The 27,638-nt window shown below is 41.4% G+C and overlaps 2 protein-coding genes across 2 annotated transcripts in view; one reads left to right on the top strand and one right to left on the bottom strand.

Annotated features, from left to right (window-relative positions):
• Positions 1 to 7,674, top strand: part of LOC123997895 (copine-8-like) — an 80,972-nt gene extending 73,298 nt beyond the window's left edge. Inside the window, exons 18-20 of the mRNA XM_046302626.1 lie at positions 1,978 to 2,035; positions 4,651 to 4,724; positions 6,197 to 7,674. Coding sequence (XP_046158582.1) covers positions 1,978 to 2,035; positions 4,651 to 4,724; positions 6,197 to 6,403 — 339 coding nt within the window. The 3' untranslated portion in view covers positions 6,404 to 7,674. The remainder of the gene's footprint in view (positions 1 to 1,977; positions 2,036 to 4,650; positions 4,725 to 6,196) is intronic.
• A 17,580-nt stretch (positions 7,675 to 25,254) lies between these two features.
• Positions 25,255 to 27,638, bottom strand: part of LOC123997843 (carboxypeptidase A2-like) — a 6,246-nt gene continuing 3,862 nt past the window's right edge. Inside the window, exons 8-11 of the mRNA XM_046302483.1 lie at positions 26,325 to 26,415; positions 25,868 to 26,067; positions 25,673 to 25,757; positions 25,255 to 25,521 (exon numbers count right to left, since the gene is read on the bottom strand). Of these exons, the coding sequence (XP_046158439.1) occupies positions 25,334 to 25,521; positions 25,673 to 25,757; positions 25,868 to 26,067; positions 26,325 to 26,415 (564 nt within the window). The 3' untranslated portion in view covers positions 25,255 to 25,333. The remainder of the gene's footprint in view (positions 25,522 to 25,672; positions 25,758 to 25,867; positions 26,068 to 26,324; positions 26,416 to 27,638) is intronic.

The raw sequence follows: 27,638 nt of genomic DNA, 5'->3' as shown, positions 1-27,638 counted from the left end.
AGGCCACTCCAGGACCTTAATGTGCTTCTTCTTGAGCCACTCCATTGTTGCCTTGGCTGTGTGTTTTGGGTCATTGTCATGCTGGAATACCCATCCACGACCCATTTTCAATGCCCTGGCTGAGGGAAGGAGGTTCTCACCCAAGATTTGACGATACATGGCCCCATCCATTGTCCCTTTGATGCGAGGAAGTTGTCCTGTCCCCTTAGCAGAAAAACAGCCCCAAAGCATAATGTTTCCACCTCCATGTTTGACGGTGGGGATGGTGATCTTGGAGTAATTGGCAGCATTCCTCCTCCTCCAAACACGGCGAGTTGAGTTGATACCAAAGAGCTCAATTTTGGTCTCATCTGACCACAACACTTTCACCCAGTTGTCCTCTGAATCATTTAGATGTTCATTGGCAAACTTCAGACGGGCATGTATATGTGCTTTCTTGAGCAGGGGGACCTTGCGGGCGCTGCAGGATTTCAGTCCGTCACGGCGTATTGTTTTCTTGGTGACTATGGTCCCAGCTGCCTTGAGATCATTGACAAGATCCTCCCGTGTAGTTCTGGGCTGATTCCTCACCGTTCTCATGATCATTGCAACTCCACGAGGTGAGATCTTGTATGGAGCCCCAGGCCGAGGGAGATTGAGAGTTCTTTTGTGTTTCTTCCATTTGCGAATAATCGCACCAACTGTTGTCACCTTCTCACCAAGCTGCTAGGCCATGGTCTTGTAGCCCATTCCAGCCTTGTGTAGGTCTACAATCTTGTCCCTGACATCCTTGGAGAGCTCTTTGGTCTTGGCCATGGTGGAGAGTTTGGAATCTGATTGATTTATTGCTTCTGTGGACAGGTGTCTTTTATACAGGTAACAAGCTGAGATTAGGAGCACTCCCTTTAAGAGTGTGCTCCTAATCTCAGCTCGTTACCTGTATAAAAGACACCTGGGAGCCAGAAATCTTTCTGATTGAGAGGGGGTCAAATACTTATTTCCGTCATTAAAATGCAAATCAATTTATAACATTTTTGACATGGGTTTTTCTGGATTTTGTTGTTGTCATTCTGTCTCTCACTGTTCAAATAAACCTACCATTAAAATTATAGACTGACCATTTCTTTGTCAGTTGGCAAACGTACAAAATCAACAGGGGATCAAATACTTTTTTTCCCACACTGCAGTTGCTTTTCAAATGAAGAAGAAGACCTTCAACATTCAACTCCACCACCACTTACAGTACCACTTACTCAGTCATTCTTGGTGGGTGGACCAATGTTGCCAGTGTTTAATGTCTGTCTGTCTATGTTGAAGTAATGCTGTTTGGAATGCCCTGACTCAAAAATTGTGTTACAAAGAAATAGAAATCGCTGCTTTTCGTTAAACAATCTTCCCTACGTACTGTAATGTGATTGTGGGGTACGATATGAGAACTATGAGTTTCAAGCAACCTCAGAAATAGATGTTCCTCATATTTCTGCCAATTTAATGTTCACCTAAATGGCAATACAAAGTTATGAAACATAGTGATGTGTTAATCTATCATTCTTTCTCACAAACCTTTTGGCAGATGGCTATCCACTCAAAATTCAACTCAATGCAATAGGTGTCCGCTATGGGAGGAGATGGAAATAAGGTTCATTTATAAGCTGTCAGACTGGCCGGGGTTTAAACACAAGTTGTACATGCATGAAATGACAGAGGTGACAATCCTACAAAGGCTTGGCAAAATGTGGGAGCCAAACCACATAAAGGAGCAGAATTGGAAAACATTGACCACTTTGTGACAGGCAGTTTCTACCATTTTTCTCTGAGAAGTAGAACTTGTACAGTATTTACAGTATTGTCAATAATTGGGGGTATTTCTCCTGTGGCGTTTTAGATAACGGTGGTTATTGACGTTGGTATTGAAAGGAACTTGTTTTCTCAAGCTCTCTTTTTTAGTTGACACCTCTCTTTGTCTTTATTTGTTTCTCTCTCCCACCACCTCCGAAGGCGGCTACTCTGCCCATGTCAATTATAATTGTCGGGGTTGGACCGGCGGAATTTAATGGTACAAAAGGAATAATGGAATGTGTGTGTGTGCACCCTTGTGTGTGCGTGTATGTGTGTGCACCCTTGTGTGTGCGTGTATGTGTGTGTGTGCACCCTTGTGTGTGCGTGTATGTGTGTGTGTATGTGCACGCATTTGTGTTTCTAATCTCTCCCCTGCGTTAAATCCATTATTTGCCCCTCACCCAGTTCTCCCTCTCCTGCTTCTCACCTTTCCTTTTTCTATCCTTCTTTCTTACCCCTGCCTCTCCCTATTACGCCCCTCACCCGGCTTCTCTCTCTCCTGCTTCTCACCTTTCCTTTTTCTATCTTTCTTTCTTACCCCTGCCTCTCCCTATTACGCCCCTCACCCGGCTTCCCTCTCTCCTGCTTCTCACCTTTCCTTTTTCTATCCTTCTTTCTTACCCCTCCCTCTCCCTATCGCGCCCCTCACCCGGCTTCCCTCTCTCCTGCTTCTCACCTTTCCTTTTTCTATCCTTCTTTCTTACCCCTCCCTCTCCCTATCGCGCCCCTCACCCGGCTTCTCTCTCTTTTCCTTTCCTTTTCTATCTCACTCTTTCATATCTCTCTCTCATTTGCTTCCCATCCCCCCCACTGTTTATCTTTCTAAATGTCAATGCTCATTTGACCCAACATTCTACAGAATTGTGTCATCATTTCCCTTCACCTTTTTGTAGTAACAGACCAAGTCCTCGCCTTTCATCTCTTATCATAGGAAAGAAGTGTTTACAATTCATAAAACACTCCAGCTCTATGATAAACACATTCATTCTTTATGAGCAATTAGCCTTTTAAAGTCAACGGTCCTTTAAGATTATCACGCTTACAAAGTCAATGTGCACAGTAGCATGATGTCCCTCCCTGTTCCACTACACATGGTTGCTTTCCCTTATACAGATGTAGGATCTTAATTTGATCACCCTGTTGCAAGAGAACTTTCCTGCAATGAAGGACATTTAAAACTTGTAGTGTATTTGAGGTTTAAAAATGCTTCTGAAGTTTTGTATTTTCGACTTGGAAATTTCAAACTTGATTTTTCCTTACACAAAATGTATCAATGCCTACAACAACAAAGAACGTTGATGCTGCAGGATTATTTTCCTGCTTTAGCAAACAGGCTAAAATTAAGATCCAGGATCTGTGCATCAGTGGATGCTGCTGAGGGGAGAACGGCTCATAATAATGGCTGAAACGGAGCAAATGGAATGGCATTGAACACCTGGAAATCATGTGTTTGATGTATTTGATACCATTCCACTTATTCCACTCCAGTCATTACCACAAGCCCGTTCTCCCCAATTAAGGTGCCACCAACCTGCTGTACTGTACATATCCCACCACATACTTCACCACACCCGGCTGGGCTGCAACCTGGTCTCAGAGCAAAACATATGATATTTTACTCAAATCCATGCCACCCCATTTAGTTTAATATGTTCGTTTACACTGGGTTACATTAGATTGGCCTACCAATGTAATAGTGGTCGTACAATATAATACAAATTGTAGGATGTATAGTATCCTACGTCTTGATCGCATTTTACCCCTTTAGTATGATATATTACATTCGACTTCATCTGTTTCTCAAACTAGACACTCTAATGTACTTGTCCTCTGCTCAGTTGTGCACCGGGGCCTCCCAATCATCTTTATATACTGGTTAGGGCCAGTTTGCGCTGTTCTGTGAAGGGAGTAGTACACAGCGTTGTACGAGATCTTCAGTTTCTTGGCAATTTCTCGCATGGAATAGCCTTCATTTCTCAGAACAAGAATAGACTGATGAGTTTCAGAAGAAAGTTCTTTGTTTCTGGCCATTTTGAGCCTGTAATCAAACCCACAAATGCTGATACTCCAGATACTCAACTAGTCTAAAGAAGGACAGTTTTATTGCTTATTTAATTAGCACAACATTTTTCAGCTGTGCTAACATAATTGCAAAATGGTTTTCTAATGATGAATTAGCCTTTTAAAATGATCAACTTGGATTAGCTAACACAACGTGCCATTGGAACACAGGAGTGATGGTTGCTGATAATGGGCCTCTGTACACCTATGTAGATATTCCATTAAAAAAATAGCAGTTTCTAGCTACAATAGTCATTTACAGCATTAACAATGTCTACACTGTATCTCTGGTCAATGTGATGTTATTTTAGGGTTAGGGTTAGGGTTTAAAAAAAAGGACATTTCTAAGTTACTCCAAACTTTTGAACGGTAGTGTATGTTTACTATGTTACGTCTTGTCAAAGTAATGTAACCTAACGTAATGTAACATATCATGCTAAATGGTTTTGCTCTAAGACCAGGCTGGTTCATCACTCACCCAGTACTGTGCAGTAACTTACAACCAAGGATTTCACGGCTCTACACACACATTTACGGTACTCAAACAACATTGCATGGCAGGCAATGAAACAGTGTCATCTCGTGTATCATGCTCACTGGCTCTCTGTGGTAATGTAGCGTGTGTAGTTAATGCACATGGACAACAGTGCAGCATGTGTAGTCAACGATGTGTCATGCTCTGTGGCACTGATGATGTTGCCATATTGATGTGGGCTTTGTTCTGACATGGCATGGATGACTGATGTGCTTCTCTCTCTCTCTCCTTCTCAGAAATGATTGAGCTTGATGGAGACGAAGAGAGGATTTCATCTCAAGGGAGGTTTGCAGAGAGAGATATTGTTCAGGTATTATGGAGCTTTCTCATACATTAACGCAGTTTCATTGTCTCTGGAAATAGGCTGACATTCTATAGAATGTGTATATCATGTATGTATGAAAATGGCCGATGTGAATGGCTTCTCTCTCTCTCTCCCTCACTCAATCACCATCTCTGCGTCTTTCTTTCCCCCCTCTTTCTAATCCATTGTCTTTCTCCCTGTATCTTCACATCTATTCTGTCTTTCTCTCCGTATCTTCACATCTATTCTGTCTTTCTCCCTGTATCTTCACATCTATTCTGTCTTTCTCCCCGTATCTTCACATCTATTCTGTCTTTCTCCCGTATCTTCACATCTATTTTGTCTTTCTCCCTGTATCTTCACATCTATTCTGTCTTTCTCCCTGTATCTTCACATCTATTCTGTCTTTCTCCCTGTATCTTCACATCTATTCTGTCTTTCTCCCCGTATCTATTCTGTCTTTCTCCCTGTATCTTCACATCTATTCTGTCTTTCTCCCTGTATCTTCACATCTATTCTGTCTTTCTCCCTGTATCTTCACATCTATTCTGTCTTTCTCCCCGTATCTATTCTGTCTTTCTCCCCATATCTTCACATCTATTCTGTCTTTCTCCCCATATCTTCACATCTATTCTGTCTTTCTCCCTGTATTTTCACATCTATTCTGTCTTTCTCCCCGTATCTTCACATCTATTCTGTCTTTCTCCCCGTATCTTCACATATATTCTGTCTTTCTCCCCGTATCTATTCTGTCTTTCTCCCCGTATCTTCACATCTATTCTGTCTTTCTCCCTGTATTTTCACATCTATTCTGTCTTTCTCCCCGTATCTTCACATCTATTCTGTCTTTCTCCCTGTATCTTCACATCTATTCTGTCTTTCTCCCTGTATCTTCACATCTATTCTGTCTTTCTCCCCGTATCTTCACATCTGTTCTGTCTTTCTCCCTGTATTTTCACATCTATTCTGTCTTTCTCCCCGTATCTTCACATCTATTCTGTCTTTCTCCCTGTATCTTCACATCTATTCTGTCTTTCTACCTGTATCTTCACATCTATTCTGTCTTTCTCCCCGTATCTATTCTGTCTTTCTCCCCGTATCTTCACATCTATTCTGTCTTTCTCCCTGTATTTTCACATCTATTCTGTCTTTCTCCCTGTATCTTCACATCTATTCTGTCTTTCTCCCTGTATCTTCACATCTATTCTGTCTTTCTCCCTGTATCTTCACATCTATTCTGTCTTTCTCCCCGTATCTTCACATCTATTCTGTCTTTCTCCCCATATCTTCACATGTATTCTGTCTTTCTCCCCATATCTTCACATCTATTCTGTCTTTCTCCTCCTCTACACCACTTCTCTACCATTATTATTTTCTAATGGAACCACTGTACTCTTTCTCTTACTGTCTCCTCACTCCTTCTCTTCCTCCCCTCTTCTCCGTTCCTTCTCTCTTCCTCATCCCTTCTCTCCATCCAGTTTGTTCCGTTCCGTGACTACATCGACCGCAGGGGGAACCACATTCTCAGTATGGCCCGTTTGGCCAAAGAGGTCCTGGCTGAGATCCCTGACCAGTTCCTCTCCTACATGAGGACCAGAGGCATCAAACCAGGCCCCTGTCCCCCTGCCTACACCCCCACCCCCGCCTTGCACCCCCTCTTCACCCGACGGGTCAGCCGAATCTGAAGGGTAAGACGCCCCCCCCCCGACCTCTTCCTCTTTTGCTTCTTCTTCTTCCTCACTGGAGTCGTTTCCAAGCTCATGTTGCACCTTTGTGGACTCTGGGATTCCATCATCCGTGGCATTGGTCAGCCCTTTCTGTGGAGAGGACAGACCGCCATCATCCCTCAGGAAGGACTTCCACTGAAAGATCAGAAGTTAGAGGTCAGAGGACGCAGTTTACTGGTCTGACCCAGGAGGTGGGTGAGTCACTGTAATTGACGAGCCAGGAGCAGCATCCAATCTGTGGAGAACCTTTCAGAAGCTCATTTCTGATCTGTTATTTCTATGTCCTGCTCTTCCTCTCAACTTCACTTCTCTTTCACCAACAGTCTCTTTCTAAATGTTTACAAAAGTTGAGGATGACGAGGAGGATTCATACTCGTGGACACATCTTTATTTCTCTCTGATTTGTACTCCAGATGCTCTCTGGCTCTCCTTTTTTTAGCTACAGAGACTGGTGGTAGCGATGATGAAGATGACGAAGATGATGCTGATGATGCTGATGATGACAAGCCCAGGAGCCACATCCCATGTGTGGTGTTTATTTCTTTTTTTACGGAGCATGTTGTAGTCCTAGTAGAGAAGCATGCAGTTAAAGTCCTGCACTCAGGGCCTCCTAGCTGATCATTTATTTTCCAACTACCACCTTTGAAGACAGTACCTTCACCACCCATAATCTTCCCACTATATTACGCTCTGTTGTCCGCCTACCTTGACTCAAAGGGGACTTCCTTCAGAGTCTGGTCCTATCAAATACAGCAGGGACTAAACCGGCCTTATTCTCTTTGTGTCCCAAATGGGACCCTATTCCCTACATAGTGCACTACTTTTGAGAGCCCCGGTCAAGCGTAGTGCACTATATAAAGAGTAGGGTACCTCTTGGGATGCAGAATCTATCCAATGGATACATTCACAGTCGCCATGCTCACAAGAGTTCTGGAATAGTTGAATCTCCATCCATGCATGGGACATACATAAAACATACTTATCAATTAGTTACACCACCACTTCCATGTGTGTCCTTTGACTCTGGAGTTCAGTGAGAAAATGTTGTTTTGTATTTTCAGGAGCATTCTCTCTTTAGTTTCTACTTCTTGCTTCACATCATGTCACTAAACCCTGTGGATGGATGTATGTGTGTTTTGGAAAGGCAGGATGTTAAGCAGTAATATTTCAGTCTACCTTTTGGTTCACAACGCCGCCTTTGTCTCTCACTGAGTGAAAACATTTTTTTTAAACACCCAAACAAACATGTTTTAAAACACCCACTCATTCAAGGGTTTTTCTTAATTGTTTCTATGTTCTACATTGTAGAAAAGTAGTGAACATATCAAAATGATGAAATAACACATTTGGAATCATGTAGTAACCAACAAAAATGTTAAACAAATCAAAATATATTTTATATTTAATACTCTTCAAATAGCCACCCTTTGCCTTGATGACAGCTTTGCACACTCTTGGCATTCTCTCAACCAGCTTCATCTGGAATGCTTTTCCAACCGTCTTGAAGGAGTTCGCACATATTCTGAGCACTTGTTGGCTGCTTTTCTTTCACTCTGCGGTCCAACTCAACCCAAACCATCTCAGTTTGGTTGAGGTCGGGGGATTGTTGAGGCCAGGTCATCTGATGCAGCACTCCATCACTCTCCTTCTTGGTCAAATAGCCCTTAAACAGCCTGGAGGTGTGTTGGGTCATTGTCCTCTTGAAAAACAAATGACAGTCCCACTAAGCCCAAACCATATGGGATGGCGTTCCGCTGTAGAATGCCGTGGTAGCCATGCTGGTTAAGTGTGCCTTGAATTCCAAATAAATCCCAGACAGTGTCACCAGCAAAGAACAACCACACCATCACACCTCCTCCATGCTTCACGGTGAGAACCAAACATGCGGAGATCATCCATTCACCCACACCGCATCTCACAATGACAAAGAATGTCCATTGATCGTGTTTCTTGACCCAAACAATTCTCTTCTTCTTATTGATGTCCTTTAGTGGTGGTTTCTTTGCAGCAATTCGACCATAAAGGCCTGATTCACACAGTATCCTCTGAACAGTTGATGTTGAGATGTGTCTGTTACATTTATTTGGGCTGCAATTTCTGAGGCTGGTCATTCTAATGAACTTATCCTCTGTGGTAGAGGCAACTCTGGGCCTTCCATTCCTGTGATGGTACTCATGAGAGCCAGTTTCATCATAGCACTTGATGGTTTTTGCGACTGCACTTGAAGAAACTTTCAAAGTTCTTGAAATGTTCTGTAATGACTGACCATCATGTCTTAAAGTAATGATGAACTCTTTGCTTATTTGAACTGTTCTTGCCATATGGACTTGGTATTTTACCTTGGTCTGGTTAGTACATGATTCCATATGTGTTATTTCATAGTTTTGATGTCTTCAGTATTATTCTACAATGTAAAAAATAGTAATAAAATCAAGAAAAACCCTTGAATAAGTAGGTGTTGCAAAACTTTTGACCAGTAGTGTATATCAGAACATAATTACAGCACTTATATAGTTGCAGTCAGTTTGTAGATTCATTCCAGTTTCCACTCTCAATTTGCTCAGACAACCTGGCAGTTGACCAAGAAATGAGATCCTCTGGTTATTTCCTTCTATTTCAACATGATTTAAGATCCCCATTCCTCATAGCAACAACCCTTAGATCAGTGGCTTCAGTTCAGCTTAACCTAGTGTATGGCAAAGTGGGGTGAGGTGGAGGTGATTTCAAAGCCAAAGCAAAATGTCCCCAGCCATAATTAATTATCACCTCAATATTAGGTTTAAAGGTCTGTGGAAGGGTGTGTACAGACTGCTCAACCTCATCATAAATTGACTAATATACTGGTGGAACACCGCAGACAGTGCACCATGAAATAGATGCCTAATACACACTATAAACAAGTGTTCACAACAAGGCCGACTTCAAACACCAACAATCAGTGTGAAATTAACCGGACTAGAAAAGAGTTGACCATGAATGCAAACAATGCCAGAGAAATCCTACACATGCATTGAAATAAAAGGCATACATCAAAGCACTTAGACCTACAATCGACAGGGATGCATAAAGACAAAACAAAGTCGACCAACGGATGACGAAAATCACGAAATACGGAAGGAAAATCTACACATGTCTTTTTAAAGGGAGCTAAGGCCCCACCTGTGATTCACCACTGCCACATGGACAGTGCCTCGGTACAGGCATAGTGGAGCTCTGTGGCGTGGTGCTGAATGGACAGCGCCTATGTCTAGTAGCCAGCTATAGTGGTGTGGTGTAAAGTTCGCCGCCATTGGACTCTGGAGCAGTGGGATCACGTTCTCTGGAGTGATGAATAACACTTCACCATCAGGCAGTCCAACGGACGAATCTGGGTTTGGCGGATGCCAGGAGAACACTACCTGCCCCAATGCATAGTGTCAACTGTGAAGTTTGGTGGAGGAGGAGTAATAGTCTTAAAGCTACAGCATACAATGACATTGTAGATGATTCTGTGCCTCCAACTTTGTGGCAACAGTTTGTGGAAGGCCCTTTCCTGTTTCAGCATGACAATGGCTCTGTGCACAAAGTGAGGTACATACAGAAATGGTTTGCCGAGATCTGTGTGAAATAACTATTGTAAATTGGCACTCCACATGTAAAAGGTTGCCGTCCCAATGCTATAGGCTATATGAAGTCACCCTTGTAGAACGATGCACACAGTGTGCTGAGACAGTATCTCCTGCGATTCTCACCAACATTGTCTTGTGCTCTTCCCGCTCATTTCTTAATTTGCCTGTCTGCATTACTCGCCAGGGATGAGAAAATGTTGACGAGGCGGCTCTGAGAATATTGAAACGTATCAACGAACGAGGCAGTTTAGAGAATATTGAAACACTTTTTATAAACAAGGCAGTTCTGAGAATATTGATTGTAACATAGTAGCCAACGAGGGGGCAGCTCGCACACATTTTTACACAGGCCAGCTTGTCTCTGTATGATGTAGTTGCACTATCTCGGTGCTCATTGTATAAAATAAAATAAACATCCAGGCATCCACACTATATATGAATTGCGTCAAGTTGCTTCCTATTTCAGTCACGTCTTTGGTCCCATTCATGTGGGTCAAACAAAAACACTCTAATGATTGACTGACTAATAGTGCCTCCTACAATGCAGGCAATGGCTGAAAGTTGCAGCTGGTGAGGAGCAACTGCAGAAAATTTAAGTCGACTGCAATCGAAACTTCATGACCTTTGATCACATGGTTGTTGTAATGTTCATGCAGTCGACATGTAGTCTGAGAATTTTTATCCTCGTAACACTTTGAAAGGGACTTGACAAAAGTGATCCGATTGAACACGGCCACGATCTCTGCTCTCTGCTTTCTAAAAGTGAGACAAAAGGCACACAAGCTGGCAGCTGCTCTCTGAGTGATATTCTGCATGGTCCTAAAGCTAGCCATCCAGTACACTAAACAGCGGTTTCATTTTAGTCGGGATTAGAATGGGATGTCTACTTTTTTTTGCCTACTTTACTTGTTTGGTCTTGAGCTAGGGTATGGTGACCGCTATACCAACTGACACCCCTGCCTTAGTTACACCTTAGTGAATACATTTTTTGTTTGTTATTTGCGTTCATATTTCTCTCTCGTTGGGTTGAATTACTCAAACTCAATCAGGTAAATGCTCTGTCACTTTTCACCCAGCTCCATATGACAGTGTAGCGGTAAGAAGTCAAAGCACCAAAACATTGTCTGCATCTCAAATGGCACCGTATTCCCTATATGGTGCACTACTTTAGACCAGGTACCAAACCGGACTGTAACCTAGATACAGTATGACCAGACAAGAAAAGCACCTTCCATTTTAAAGCTTCACACTGGAGAGTTGAACAGCATCTGCCTAGGACTGGGACTCTGGCTCTCTCTTGCTCCCAAACAGAAGGCTAGGGCATTTTATTATTCATCACGACAAGATGTCAACTTCATCTCACACACTCACGTATACGTACAGTATATACTGTATATGTATTTTTGTATGAAACATGCATTAAAAACTTGCATAACATCTAGAGAAGAGGGTACACTAAAAGCAAACATGTCTTATATTCTCACATCATGAAACATTCTATAGAACAGTCTGGAACATTCTACAGAAAATGTTATGGAACATTCTATTGAACAGTCTGGAACATTCTACAGAAAATGTTATGGAACATTCTATGGAACATTTGAAGATAAACAACACTATCAGCCAGTTCTCTGCTTTATATTGAAATATCACATCACTCCCACTTGGTTTACCATCCATTTCAGTCAACTATAGATCTATATTCATGCTGCAGCTACTAAATTAGGGAAATAAACTCATTTCACGCTCATTTTCATCTGTTTTATAGGTGGCTAACACGAACGTTAGCCAGCACTAGAGGTTAAGGTTAAGGTTAAGAGTTATGCTAAAGTTTTAGGTTTAGGGGAAGAGTTAGCTAAAAGGGTTAAGTATCCTTCTATCTTCTGTAGCCATACCAAACGTAACATACCATATTAATTTGAGTGCCCCACGTTTAATATGTTATGTCTAGTCTGTGAGACCAGTCTGGTTTGTCACATGCACTTGCACACTGCTATATGTGTGAAACCAAACAGACGGTCTCTTCGAGTCTATGAAAATGTATAAAACATAATATAGAGCATTTATTGGAACAGAACCCTGAAGGTGTTCATCTGGCAAACAAGCCCCACACTTCTGGTTGATAAAAAGCAGCTTTAATTAATAATACATGTCATTGCCTCTTCCCACAGACAATGATGTGATGTGTGTCTGTGTCACTTTTCCAAGATGATAACGTGAGCTTGATGGGGCCGATCCAGTGACTGCACAGCTAAAACAGAACAGAAACGTTCCCCTTTGATTATTCCACAATGTTCTGGGAACCAAAATTTGTGAGCTGACTGACAGTATCTGAATGCCTCAGAAAGCCCATGTATTCTTCTACACGTGACATTGTTTACCTGTGATAATCAAGTGATTTATTATTGAATGCCTGTGATAACACTAATGCCCTAGTGTTTTTATATAATAGCATGCATCATGTTTTGCATGGATCATTTTCTATAACGGAGATGCACCGATATATTGTATATTATTATGACATTATTATGTGTTTTCAGAAATACTATGTAAACTTTGCCTTAAAATGTCACTGAACTCTTGGAATTGTGCAATGCCTTCAGATAACGTATATAACGACAGATTCTCATTATGTGTCAGTGCTCAGTTGTTTTTATATATTAATGCACAGCCCCTCCTATGTCAGTCTTCTATTGTTCTTTCAGAAGCAGTGGTTGGAATCATAGAACAAGAATGACATTCTAGTTCTAAGGTTGGAATGATCTTAATAAGAGGGGTTATGAGCTGAACAGTCAAATCTGTAAAACGTTCCGAATGGCACCCTATTCCCTATGTAGTGCAGTACTTTTGAACAAAAGTAGAGCACTATGTAGGGCATAGGATGCCATTTGGGATGCTTTGTTGTCTAGCTCCCAGTTAAGGGGCATTATAGAAATCAACCAACCGGCATAAGTGTTATCCAGCAGCCCAGAACGTTTAAAGTCAATCTTATTTCAATTAATTCAATCTGATTGTTGTATCAATGTTGCTTAATCATTACATTAGGAAAATTGAGTGGCCCCAGGCCTGCAATTTCTTCCATGTTGCAAAACTAATTATCCAATACCTCTCAAAATCCATCTTATAAATGCTTGTGTTGATAATGACTCGCTTCAAGGCGTCCATAAGATATAGTAGAAATGTAGTCCATATTTGAAACTATTTCAGTTGGTCTGAAAAATGCCATATCATCTATGTTCAGGATGAAGCCCTGAGGATAGCAGGCATCATATAGCTTTGACTGTTTGGAGTAGAGAAGAATACCACTGGAAATAATGCAAATGACTATTTCTGTATGAATTTTCAATATTTAAATAAATATTCATATCAAAGAGTTTTCATTTTTTGAACAATCATTCAGCTCTGAACATTGGCCTTTTTAGTGGGATTTCAGATTCAGATCACTGTTGTTTATGCTTACAATGCAAGGTATAGAGCTGACACAGAGTCTTTTAGACATTCAGCCTACATCCTGAAAGTGCACTCGTTTGAGGCCCAAGTTTAATGATGACATATGAGCAATCACACAGCACAGAATACCACTGGAAATAATGCAAATGACACACACACACGAACAATCACACACACACACACACGCACACACACACACACACACAGCACACACACAAGTTTAATGATGACATATGAGCAATCACACACACACACACACACACACACACACACACACACACACACACACACACACACACACACACACACACACACACACACACACACACACACACACACACACACACACACACACACACACACAAATCAAAATCAAATCAAATTGTATTTGTTAGATTCACCGAATACAAGTGTAGACTTTATAGTGAAATGCTTACTTACAAGCTCTTTAAAAAGTTAAGCAGTTAAAACAAGCCGTTAAAAAGTAAGAACATTTACAAAAAGATAAAAAGAAAATAGTAACGCAATAAAATAACAATAACGAAGCTATATACTGTATACGCTATATACAAGGAGTGCTGATACCGAGTCAGTGTACTGGGGTATGAGGTAGTTGGGGTGGTGATTGATTGGGTAACATGAACATGTAGGTTTGGTTAGATGATTGATTGATTTAAGTACTACTAGGTAGGGGGTGAAAAGCAGAACGTCTGGGTCACCGTTTAATTAACTCTTTGGGTACAAGACAAAACAGACTTTGCTTGGGTGGCTGGAGTCTTTAAACATTTTTAGGGCTTCCTCTGACACCGCCTGGTATTGATATCCTGGATGGCAGGAAGCTTGGCCCCAGTGATGTACTGGGCCGTACGGACTATGCTCTGTAGCGCCTTGCGGTTGGATGCCGAGCAGTTGCCATCCCAAGTGGTGATGCAGACAGTCAAGATGCTCTCAATGGTGCAGCTGTAGAACATTTTGAGGATCTGGGGGCTTCTGACAAATCTTTTCAGCCTCCTGAGGGGGAAGAGGCGTTGTTATGCCCTCTTCACGACTGTGGTGGTGTGTTTGGACCATGATAGCTCCTTAGTGATGTGGACATTGAGGAACTTGAAGCTCTTGACCGTCTCTACTACAGCACCGTCAATGTGAATCAGAGTGTGCTCGGCCCTCCGTTTCCTGTAGTCCACGATCAGCTCCTTTGTCTTTATGATATTTAGAGAGAGGTTGTTGTCCTGGCACCACACTGCCAGGTCTCTGACCTCCTCCCTGTAGACTGTCTCATCGTCGTCGGTGTTACTGTAATTTAATTATGTCAATGTGTTTTCATTAATTGAAAACCCTTCATCTATTTTATGAGAATTTGTAAGATTCTTGTTTGCATAAAATAGACGGAGACCAGCCATTTCAATAATAGGTAACAGAATTTATTCTCGGAGCACGCTGCCACTTCACCACGAGCTACAGTTTATATACAAAACATGACATCATTTCATTGCTTAACAGAAACCCCTCCTCTCGACAGGAACAAAGTGAGGTGAAAAGTTAATTCTAACTTACTAACACACTCCCAGGTAACTTTTGACCCCTCAACATTATCAATCACCACTTAGCTGACAGTTCTAATTAACAGAAAACCTAGGAATGCACTCACTGTCTTATCTAAAAAAACCCAGAGGTCAGTTTCGTCGGTTCAACCATAGGTTAACGACCTTATCTGTTTACACAGTCCACTTCTTTCTTCCTAGTTGGAATGGTGTTCATTAACTTGAATTACTCCTTGTCCGTGTCACACAATCCCTTCTTATGAACTCATATTGTATATCAGATATAATAAAACAGAGTATAAGTTTACTTAGTTACAGTTACATTTAAAATGATTTGTTTAGTCATTTAATCATAATTTTACCAACAGTCGGTGATCAGGCCTACCACCGTTGTGTCATCTGCAAACTTAATGATGGTGTTGGAGTCATGTGCAGCCACACAGTCATGGGTGAACAGGGAGTACAGGAGGGGACTAAGTACGCACCCCTGACGACCCCCCATGTTGAGAGTCAGCGTGGAATAGGTGTTGTTACCTTCACACACACAAGTTTGTTTTACTATCTTTGTGGCGACCAATCAATTGATCCTCATTCAAAATCTAATTTTCCCTAAACCTTAAACCTAACACTTAACCCTAACCTTAACCACAAACCCCTAACCCTAACCTTAATTCCTAACCCTAAACCTAACCATTAAACCTAATTGTAACCCTAAACCTAGACCTAAATTAGCCTTTTTCCTCGTGGAGACCGTTGAAATGTCTCCACTTGTCCGAATTGTCCTTGTTTTACTATCCTTGTGAGGACTTCTGGTCCCCACAAAGATAGAAAAACCAAACACACACACACACATATGTACAATATATACAGTATTATGTACTGTATTCACAAACTCGCCGTGTTCTTATTCATTTTACCTCAAATCAAATCAAATCCAATTTTATTTGTCACATACACATGGTTAGCAGATGTTAATGCGAGTGTAGCGAAATGCTTGTGCTTCTAGTTCCAACAATGCAGTGATAACCAACAAGTAATCTAACTAACAATTCCAAAACTACTGTCTTATACACAGTGTAAGGGGATAAAGAATATGTACATAAGGATATATGAATGAGTGATGGTACAGAGCAGCATACAGTAGATGGTATCGAGTACAGTATATACATATGAGATGAGTATGTAGACAAAGTAAACAGTGGCATAGTTAAAGTGGCTAGTGATACATGTATTACATAAGGATGCAGTCCATGATGTAGAGTACAGTATATACGTATGCATATGAGATGAATAATGTAGGGTAAGTAACATTATATAAGGTAGCATTGTTTAAAGTGGCTAGTGATATATTTACATCATTTCCCATCATTTCCCATTGTTAAAGTGGCTAGAGTTGGGTCAGTGTCAATGACAGTGTGTTGGCAGCAGCCACTCAATGTTAGTGGTGGCTATTTAACAGTCTGATGGCCTTGAGATAGAAGCTGTTTTTCAGTCTCTCGGTCCCAGCTTTGATGCACCTGTACTGACCTCGCCTTCTGGATGATAGCGGGGTGAACAGGCAGTGGTTCGGGTGGTTGATGTCCTTGATGATCTTTATGGCCTTCCTGTAACATCGGGTGGTGTAGGTGTCCTGGAGGGCAGGTAGTTTGCCCCCGGTGATGCGTTGTGCAGACCTCACTACCCTCTGGAGAGCCTTACGGTTGAGGGCGGAGCAGTTGCCGTACCAGGCGGTGATACAGCCCGCCAGGATGCTCTCGATTGTGCATCTGTAGAAGTTTGTGAGTGCTTTTGGTGACAAGCCGAATTTCTTCAGCCTCCTGAGGTTGAAGAGGCGCTGCTCCGCCTTCTTCACGACGCTGTCAGTGTGAGTGGACCAATTCAGTTTGTCTGTGATGTGTATGCCGAGGAACTTAAAACTTGCTACCCTCTCCACTACTGTTCCATCGATGTGGATAGGGGGGTGTTCCCTCTGCTGTTTCCTGAAGTCCACAATCATCTCCTTAGTTTTGTTGACGTTTGAGTGTGAGGTTATTTTCCTGACACCACACTCAACTTGCTGAGTGTGTGTTTGGAGGGGGAACAAATAAGCTAGAAATTCAATAAGGAAGGTCTCAAAATAGGTCATATCTTAGTTAAATAGGGAATGCTCTGAAGAATAGAGATTCAAAAGCAATAAAGACGGTATAAACAACCTCAGCTTGAACCCAATATAACAGTAACAGCCAACTTGAGCATCTTGTAAGCTTTGTTATTTTACAGTATGTCCATGTTATTTCCCCACATGAACGTTAACGCTGTTATTAACCAGCAAGTTAAAGATGAAGCCCATGCTGAGATATGTGGTGATGAATAAAACAAGGCACAGTCTGTGGTCCTGTTCCAACACATTAAGAATGCGTCCTTCCTTCGTTCCTTCCTTGAAGAAACCCAGGATCTGAATTGGTTGTAATGGGGAAAGTAAAGGGGTGGTAACCTTGCTTACACCTATCCAGTTACTTATAGATATGTGTATATCTCAAGGAAACAATGTATGTATTTTGTAAAGTATTTGAACACGGCCTTGATGTAACCCCATCCATATTTGTGTTATATATGTAATTATAAACTGGGTGGTTCGAGCCCTGAATGCTGATTGGCTGACAGCCGTGGTATATCAGACCGTATACCACGGGTATGACCAAACAGTTATTTTTACTGCTCCAATTACATTGGTAAACTGTTTATAATTGAAATAAGGCACCGAGGTGGTTTGTGATATATGGCCAATATACTATGGGTAAGAGCTGTATCCAGGCACTCCCCGTTGCGTTGCACATAAGAACAGCCCTTAGCCGTGGTATTTTGACCATATACCACACCCCCTCGGGCCTAATTGCTTAATTCTATGCCCATCCCCACTGGCTAAACCAACGGTAAGTCCCTGTATGCCCGTCGCTGTCCCCGTTACTCAGAACAGTCAGGAAGAAGCATATTCACATTCAGCAAAGCACAGTGGCCATCTATGATTGAGAATGAAACATTCCTGTTGCTATTAGAAAGGGAACAATGTGATGGTGCTAAATTTAGCATGGTCTCTCTAGCCCCAGTTATACCTGGCTCTAACTTGCGTCCTTTGTTCTTGTCCACATTCTGATTGTGGCCACATTTTTAGACAGTTGTAGATAATCAAAAGACACATTGATCCGATCGTGATCCTGCCCAACTCCAGATGTAGTCAGACGCACGGCGGCAGGGTAGCCTAGTGGTTAGACCGTTGGACTAGTAACCGGAACGGTTGCAAGTTCAAATCCCCGAGCTGACACGGTACAAATCTGTCATTCTGCTCCTGAACAGGCAGTTAACCCACTGTTCCTAGGCCGTCATTGAAAATAAGAATGTGTTCTTAACTGACTTGTTTTGTGTCTGGATATCTTGCAAGTGTAAACAGATCTGGACAGAGAAACCATTTAAATCGTTATTATTCCACCCTCTAAAATCATTGACAGGTGGCACCTTGAACTGATTACATCAATAAGCATCTTACAATAAATATTATTTTTAAAGAATAGCTGTGAAATAATTTGCATAAAGGATATCTGGTCACAATGCAGACACAGTGGACAGATAATAGACACATGGGCTCCTGAGTGGCACAGTGGTCTAAGGCACTGCATGAGGCATCACTACAGTCCCTGGTTCGATTCCAGGCTAAATAACATCCGGCAATGATTGGGAGTCACGTAGGGCGGAGCACAATTTGCCCAGCGTCATCCGGGTTTGGCCGGGGTAGGCTGTCTTTGTAAATACGATTTTTCTTAACTGACTTGCCTAGTAAAATCAAAACAAAATCTTAATACCATGTGTAGACACATTTCTGGAAATGTGGGCACAATCAGAATGTAGATACATTTCAGGAATCAAGGTAAGATCCAAGTGCAGACTGTGTGAAGTAACAATGTACATTGTAACCACCGGGACAGGCAAACGACAGGTTAACGCAGAAAGGGGTCGATAATCCAGAGGTGGAGCAAAGGTACAGGGCGGCAGACAGACTCAGGGACGGACAGAGTGGTCAAGTGGGCAGGTACAGGGTCAGGACAGGCTCAGGTACGGGCAGAGTGGTCAAGTGGGCAGGTACAGGGTCAGGACAGGCTTAGGGACGGGCAGAGTGGTCAAGTGGGCAGGTACAGGGTCTGGACAGGCAAGGGTCACAAACCAGGAGGGCGAGAAAAAGAGAGGCTGGGAAAAGACAGGCGCTGACAGGCACAAATGCTGGTAAGCTTGACTAACAAGACGAACTGGCAACAGATAGAAAACACAGGTATAAATACCCAGGGGATTAGTGGGGAAGATGGGTGACATCTGGAAGGGGGTGGAGACAAGCACAAGGACAGGTAAAACAGATCAGGGTGTGACAATAAGATCAGGACAAAGGAACCATGTTAGCACCAGCTATAAACAGGGCTTTTGTGCTCACTTTGTCTTTTTCTATTTTTAGACCCCGGCTGTACAATTCTGGCATGTAGATGTCTTTTCTTAAACTGTGTTACATAAAAAATTAATCTTATCAGAGTTGCATCATAGAGCGTGGGTTTTCTTACTGTTGAACACAAAAAGCTCGTTTTTGGTCAAGAAAGAATGCTTTATGGCAACCCTGGGAAAATGCTGCAAAAACATGTATTACATGTTCATGCTTTAGTGGAGACTGCATTCATGATAAATGCTGCTTATGTCGGCTCATTCGGAAATTACCTTCAAGTTTCTATCGCGGAATCAAAGATTGAATTGAGCACTAGTTCAACTGTTAAGAGCGTTGGGCCTGTAACCTAAAGGTAGCTGGTTTGAAACCCTGAGCCGACTAGGTGAAAGATCTGTTGATGTGCCATTTAGCAAGGCACTTAACACTAATTGCTCTATGTAAGGCGCTCTGGATAAGAACATCTGCTAAAATGTAATGTAATGCGGGTTTTGGTTCAAGTGGATCTGATTGAATCGGGCCCTAAAACTAATTTAATATCATGGATGGTCAGTCCTTGCATCCATAGCTCTATTATTTGAGAGTGGTTGCATTTCTCCAGGCCCATCCCTCAACTTTTTAGGCAGGGTTCTAAGGTATGCTGTTGTTTCAAGATAGGCTATTGTTTCAAGGTATGCTATTGTTTCAAGGTATGCTACTGTTTCAAGGTTACTGACTCAAGGTAAGTTATTGTTTCATGGTATGCTACTGTTTCAAGGTAAGTTATTGTTTCAAGGTATGCTATTGTTTCATGGTATGCCATTGTTTCATGGTGTGCTATTGTTTCATGGTATGCTACTGTTATAAGGTAAGTTATTGTTTCAATGTATGCTACTGTTTCATGGTATGCTACTGTTTCGTGGTATGCAGATATCCAAAGGTATTAATAATAATTTGTATAATAACTTTATCTACAAGTCTCTGCTAGGTAAAGCCCCACCTTATCTCAGCTCACTGGTCACCATAGCAGCACCCACTCGTAGCATGCACTCAGGCAGGTATATCTCACTGGTCACCATAGCAGCACCCACTCATAGCATGCACTCCAGCAGGTATATCTCACTGGTCACCATAGCAGCACCCACTCGTAGCACTCTCTCCAGCAAGTATATCTCACTGGTCACCATAGCAGCACCCACTCATAGCATGCGCTCCAGCAAGTATATCTCACTGGTCACCATAGCAGCACCCACTCGTAGCATGCGCTCCAGCAGGTATATCTCACTGGTCACCCCCAAAGCCAATTCCTCCTTTGGTCGCCTTTCCTTCCAGTTCTCTGCTGCCAATGACTGGAACGAACTGCAAAAATCTCTGAAGCTGGAGACTCATATCTCCCGCTGTAGCTTTATGCACCAGATGTCAGAGCAGCTCATAGATCACTGCACCTGTACATAACCCATCTGTAAACAGCCCATCTATCTACCTACCTCATCCCCATACTGTATTTATTTATATATCTTGCTCCTTTGCACCCCAGTATCTCTACTTGCACATTCATCTTCTGCACATCTACCATTCCAGTGTTTAATTGCTATATTGTAATAACTTCGCCACCACGGCCTATTTATTGCCTTAACTCCCTTATCTTACCTCATTTGCACTCACTGTATATAAACTTTTTGTTTTCTTTTGTTCTATTGTATTATTGACTATGTTTTGTTTATGTGTAACTCTGTGTTGTTGTATGTGTTGAATTGCTATGCTTTATCTTGGCCAGGTCGCAGTTGTAAATGAGAACTTGTTCTCAACTAGCCTACCTGGTTAAATAAAGGTGAAAAAAAATACATGCAGGTCTTGCAAAACCTTTCATCAGAAGAACATATGAGGTACAACTTTTTTTTGTTAACGCCCAGAATAGTTGTTAAGAATAGTTAGCTGATCATACCAATACCTGACTGAAGTGTAACCTCATAGGAATATACAGCACATGAGACACTCAACTGCAATCCCAACAGCCCCCCCCCCTTCTGGTTTTAAGAATTCATAATAAAGGGTTTTACTATAAGCTTCAGATGTCAGTTATTCTTCTTGCTCTCCAAAACAATTTCGTCAGACAAAGCATTATTTTAAAATAGTGGTGGGAGTTTTCATGTCAAGCATGGGGCTTTTCACTTTTCAATGCGGAAATGATTTATTGCAGTCCTACTGCATTCTCTAAAAGTTTAATGTCACCCACCAAAGTGGCTTTACATGCAAATGTGGGTTTGGTGCTTCTTCTTCTTCTTCTTCTCCCCTGTCATTTTCCTCTAAAAGCTATACAAACTAGGCGCCCTGGAGTAGCTTGTTCCACATGGCTTAACTCTGCCCTGCTAGCCTATAAATAGATCCATTTACATTGCATTTCATGGCTGAGCTCTCTCTCAATATTTCAGGGACCCACTAGTAAATTGACTATTAATCATTTATAAACTTGACTTATTCATTTCATTTTGCACAAGGATACAGAGCATACACATTCTATACTGGGACTCCATATATGGACTCAATGTTTTTCTCTTCGATCTTTAAAGTCGGACAAATTATTCATACTGTATGCTCACCTTGTGTACCGGTAGATCAGATGGGACAGGTTTCGTTATATGAAAAAACCTTATACAAATGATTGGACTTCAGTGAGGTATGTGGTAAAGGTGTTCATTGGCACCAACTGGAAGGAAACTAACTGAAACAGGACTTGTCCAATGTGAAATGTTGTCTTTGCAAAAACGTGTGCCCTAATAAACACTAGCTTGCCTGTGCTTTGGTTCCAAATGTCACCCTTTTCCCTATATAATGCACTACTTTTGATCAGATCCCAATGGGCCCTAGTCAAAAGTGGTGCACTACATAGGGAATAGGGTATCCTGTGTGTTGCTAACACAGTCTCACATGTGAGTGTGTGTTTGAGCGTTTCGCTCCAGTGCTCCTAACCTCTGTCCACTCTGTTGGTCAGATGAACACCTGAAGGGAGATGACAGATCCGCCATCTGCCACTTTTCCTGGAAGGTTTTTGAGAAATAATCCAGCAATCTACTACGGCTTGAATATGTTCCAATTCCCTGTTCTATGGATGTTAATATTCTATTGAGCACACAAAAAAGCATCACAAGACTAGTCGTAACTTCTCACATTTCCTTTCTCGGGTCTCTACCCAAGACCTAGGGCTCTGTTCAATCAGATCCACTTTAGCCAACATCCTCATAGCAGTTGTTTTGATGGTGTAGGAGATAAAACTGCTTTAGAGCTGCAAAATCCACAAGTGGCTCCTGGCATTATACCTAAAGCGGACATTACCATTGGCTACACCGAGTCGCATTAAGAGAAATCTCACTGGAATGCGAGACAATCTACACGTCGATTAGGCTTCAATATTTTGATTAATGATTTACAATTTGAGTGTAATTATTTCTATATAGCCTACACTTTCTCATAATGAACTTCTAACGTGAATGGGAAGGGTGTGAACTCATGACAATGATCACAGTTCCACCTCCGACGCCATCAAACATCAGCTATGCGGGTGTCGGCTATCGTCCGTTAACGTTTGATCCGATTGAATCTTGGCCTTAACCATGTTTTGAGGCGATACAGTGTTTGTTTATATTTACGTTGTTTACAAAGATTGGCGTAAAGTAAAAGCTTGTATTATGGGTTTTGATTGGGTACAACTGTTGAACTAAGATCATGTGGCATTTACAAGTTATATTCTTCAAGAATCAATGGGTATATATCATTAATTTATAAGTCCAAAAGTGGATGTAGTAATCAAGGAGTAAAGACTTAATATGGAGAGTATGGAGGTAATGTATTTGCCATATTGTATTACAGTGCCATCTAGTGTTGCCTATTGATTCCCTGCCTTGTACAGCTCCTACTGCTCCTCTGTACTGACCAGCGCCAAGCACGCCACCCAGCGCCATGGACGGGGCCCAGCGCCATGGACGGGGCCCAGCGTCATGGACAGGGCCCAGCGCCATGGACAGGGCCCAGCGCCATGGATGCCACCCAGCGCCATGGACGGGGCCCAGCGCCTGTGAACGATGATTAAGCTACTTGTCTATTCTATCAATAGTCTATTCTAACAATAGTCTATATTCTATCAATAGTCTATTCTACCAATATTATATTCTATCAGTAGTCTATTATATCAGTAGTGTATTCTATCATTAGTCTATTATATCAGTAGTCTATTCTATCAATAGTCTATTCTATCATTAGTCTATTATATCAGTAGTCTATTCTATCAATAGTCTATTCTATCAGTCTATTCTATCAATAGTCTATTCTATCAATAGTCTATTCTATCAATAGTCTATATTCTATCAATAGTCTATATTCTATCAATAGTCTATTCTATATCAATAGTCTATATTCTATCAATAGTCTATTCTATCTCAATAGTCTATATTATATCAATAGTCTATATTCTATCAGTAGTCTATTCTATCAATAGTCTATTCTACATCAATAGTCTATATTCTATCAATAGCCTAGTCTATCAATAATCTATTCTATCAGCAGTCTATTCTATCAATAGTCTATTATATCAGTAGTCTATTCTATCAGTAGTCTATTCTATCAGTAGCCTAGTCTATCAATAGTCTATTCTATCAATAGTCTATTCTATCAGTAGTCTATTCTATCAATAGTCTATTCTATATCAATAGTCTATATTCTATCAATAGTCTATTCTATATCAATAGTCTATTCTATCAATAGTCTATTCTATATCAATAGTCTATATTATATCAATAGTCTATATTCTATCAATAGCCTAGTCTATCAATAGTCTATCAATAGTCTATTCTATCAGTAGTCTATTATATCAGTAGTCTATTCTATCAATAGTCTATTCTATATCAATAGTCTATATTCTATCAATAGTCTATTATATCAATAGCCTAGTCTATCAATAGTCTAGTCTATCAATAGTCTATTCTGGTCCTTCTGTAGCTCAGTTGGTAGAGCATGGCGCTTGTAACACCAGGGTAGTGGGTTCGATTCCCGGGACCACCCATACGTAGAATGTATGCACACATGACTGTAAGTCGCTTTGAATAAAAGCGTCTGCTAAATGGCATATATTATATATTATTCTATCAATAGTCTATTATATCAGTAGTCTATTCTATTAAGTCTATATTATATCAATAGTCTATTCTATCAGTCTATTCTATTAAGTCTATATCAATATCATGTTTGTCATTTATTATCATGTCTTGTCCCTGTCTCCCCATTCTATTCGTTTCCCTCTGCTGGTCTTAGTTCTTTCCCTCCTTCTATTCTATCAGTAGTCTATTCTAATATCAAGTCTTACCTGTTCCCGATCCTTTCCCCTGATTAGAGTCCCTATTTATTCCTTTGTGTTTTCTGCGTTTCTGTCCTTCGTGTTTTTGCTGTGATTGTGTATCGCGCCCTGTCCTGTCGTGTTTTTTGTCAGTTTGTTCTCATCATTTAGTCTTCCCACACCTGTTCCCGATCCTTTCCCCTGATTATTCCTTTGTGTTTTGTCGGTTCCTTGTTTAGTATTCATCAATAGTCAACTACGGCCTGCGCCTACCCGAAGCGACCTGCAGTCTGTGGCCGCTTCTCAGTTATTCCCCTCTACAGACTATTCCCTGTTTGGACTTAAATTCTTCTGTCAATAGTCCTCTTTCTATCAATAGTCTATTCTATCAATAGTCTATCAATAGTCTATTCTATCAATTTAACAAAAAGTTCAATGAACACAGACACTTTTTCCAGACCTAGAATTCTTTATTTAACTGAGTTCAGGCCTTGGAAGGAAAGGTTGTGTGTTGGGTGGGTTTGAGACTTAATAGGAGTGGTCACGGACATACTCCATGATGTCCTTCAGGGCGAGCCAGGTCTCAGAGGCAGTGGGGATGATCTGATTGGCTGGCAGGATGAAACCATAGCGACCGGTGTCCCTCAGCTCGAAGGCAAAGGAGTACTTGATGCCCAGGTTATAGGTCCAATCGATGCTGCCTCCGCTGGCCTGATCTGGAGGGGGGAGAAATCACATATTAATGAAAGTATTGGATTGAACTACCATGCTGTGCTTTCCAGTTCTGGCTGGTGGGTCGCATCTAATGACAAACCAACTTCATTGAAACACTTGGAGCCACTTATAGTATAAGTATTGAATACTTACAGATGATCTTGCAGATGCTGCCAACCTTATATGTGGTTCCATGGAGAGAGCTGAGCTTCTGGACTGCAGACCTGCCCACAGAGTCCTACCAAAAAGCAGCAGAGACAGGAGAGTCAGTGGATTAGTGTGTGTGTACATGTGTTTGCATGAGTGTGTGTGCGTATGCACGTGTGAGTGTGGGGTGTGTTATGTTACCAGTTCAGCCGCGTGGAGCGCATCTTTGCAGGTGTATCCGTAGGGGTACATGAGCAGCTGGGAGTAGGCGTGGATGGAGATGAAGGACTTGAAGTTGCCGTGGTTCTTCACCAGGTTCACAACATTCTTCACCTCTATCTCAGAGTGGGGAGACGGGCCGTGGTACGAGTCAGAGCAGGGGTTGGTACTAGCACCGGGGCCTGGAGAAACACACACAAGCACACACATAAAGACACCTGGATGGACACAGGTTATTCTGCATACAATAAAAAAAGTATGGGAAGGAAAGCTTTGTCTTCACACCATAAGTGTTTCTCATAACATTATACTTTTCACTAACTTAATCTCTGGGAAAGGAAACTATCAGCTGTGGAAATGTATGCCATAGTCAACCTGTGACACCCACCACCAAAGCTGGTATGGGAATGTAACATTACATGATTTACAGATTTTCTACCTCCAAAACCGGCATCCCAGTTCCTGTTGGGGTCGACACCACGGCACATGGAGCCAGGGTTCTTGGAGCGAGTCTTGCGCCACATACGGTCCTGTGAACCATGAGGACACAATACTCTAACTCAGTAAACACTATACTAGTATACCATGAAGACTCTAACTCAGTAAACACTATACTGGTATACCATGAAGACTCTAACTCAGTAAACACTATACTAGTATACCAGACTCTAACTCAGTAAACACTATAGTGGTATACCATGAAGACTCTAACTCAGTAAACACTATACTGGTATACCATGAAGACTCTAACTCAGTAAACACTATACTGGTATACCATGAAGACTCTAACTCAGTAAACACTATACTGGTATACCATGAAGACTCTAACTCAGTAAATACTATACTGGTATACCATGAAGACTAACTCAGTAAACACTATACTGGTATACCATGAAGACTCTAACTCAGTAAACACTATACTAGTATACCAGACTCTAACTCAGTAAACACTATAGTGGTATACCATGAAGACTCTAACTCAGTAAACACTATACTGGTATACCATGAAGACTCTAACTCAGTAAACACTATACTGGTATACCATGAAGACTCTAACTCAGTAAACACTATACTGGTATACCATGAAGACTCTAACTCAGTAAATACTATACTGGTATACCATGAAGACTAACTCAGTAAACACTATACTGGTATACCATGAAGACTCTAACTCAGTAAACACTATACTGGTATACCATGAAGACTCTAACTCAGTAAATACTATACTGGTATACCATGAAGACTCTAACTCAGTAAACACTATACTGGTATACCATGAAGACTCTAACTCAGTAAATACTATACTGGTATACCATGAAGACTAACTCAGTAAACACTATACTGGTATACCATGAAGACTCTAACTCAGTAAACACTATACTAGTATACCAGACTCTAACTCAGTAAACACTATAGTGGTATACCATGAAGACTCTAACTCAGTAAACACTATACTGGTATACCATGAAGACTCTAACTCAGTAAACACTATACTGGTATACCATGAAGACTCTAACTCAGTAAACACTATACTGGTATACCATGAAGACTCTAACTCAGTAAATACTATACTGGTATACCATGAAGACTAACTCAGTAAACACTATACTGGTATACCATGAAGACTCTAACTCAGTAAACACTATACTAGTATACCAGACTCTAACTCAGTAAACACTATAGTGGTATACCATGAAGACTCTAACTCAGTAAACACTATACTGGTATACCATGAAGACTCTAACTCAGTAAA

The sequence above is a fragment of the Oncorhynchus gorbuscha genome, linkage group LG01, assembly GCF_021184085.1.
Source record: "Oncorhynchus gorbuscha isolate QuinsamMale2020 ecotype Even-year linkage group LG01, OgorEven_v1.0, whole genome shotgun sequence".
In the NCBI taxonomy this organism is placed as follows: Eukaryota; Metazoa; Chordata; class Actinopteri; order Salmoniformes; family Salmonidae; genus Oncorhynchus; species Oncorhynchus gorbuscha.
This window is presented reverse-complemented; position numbering and strand designations above follow the sequence as displayed.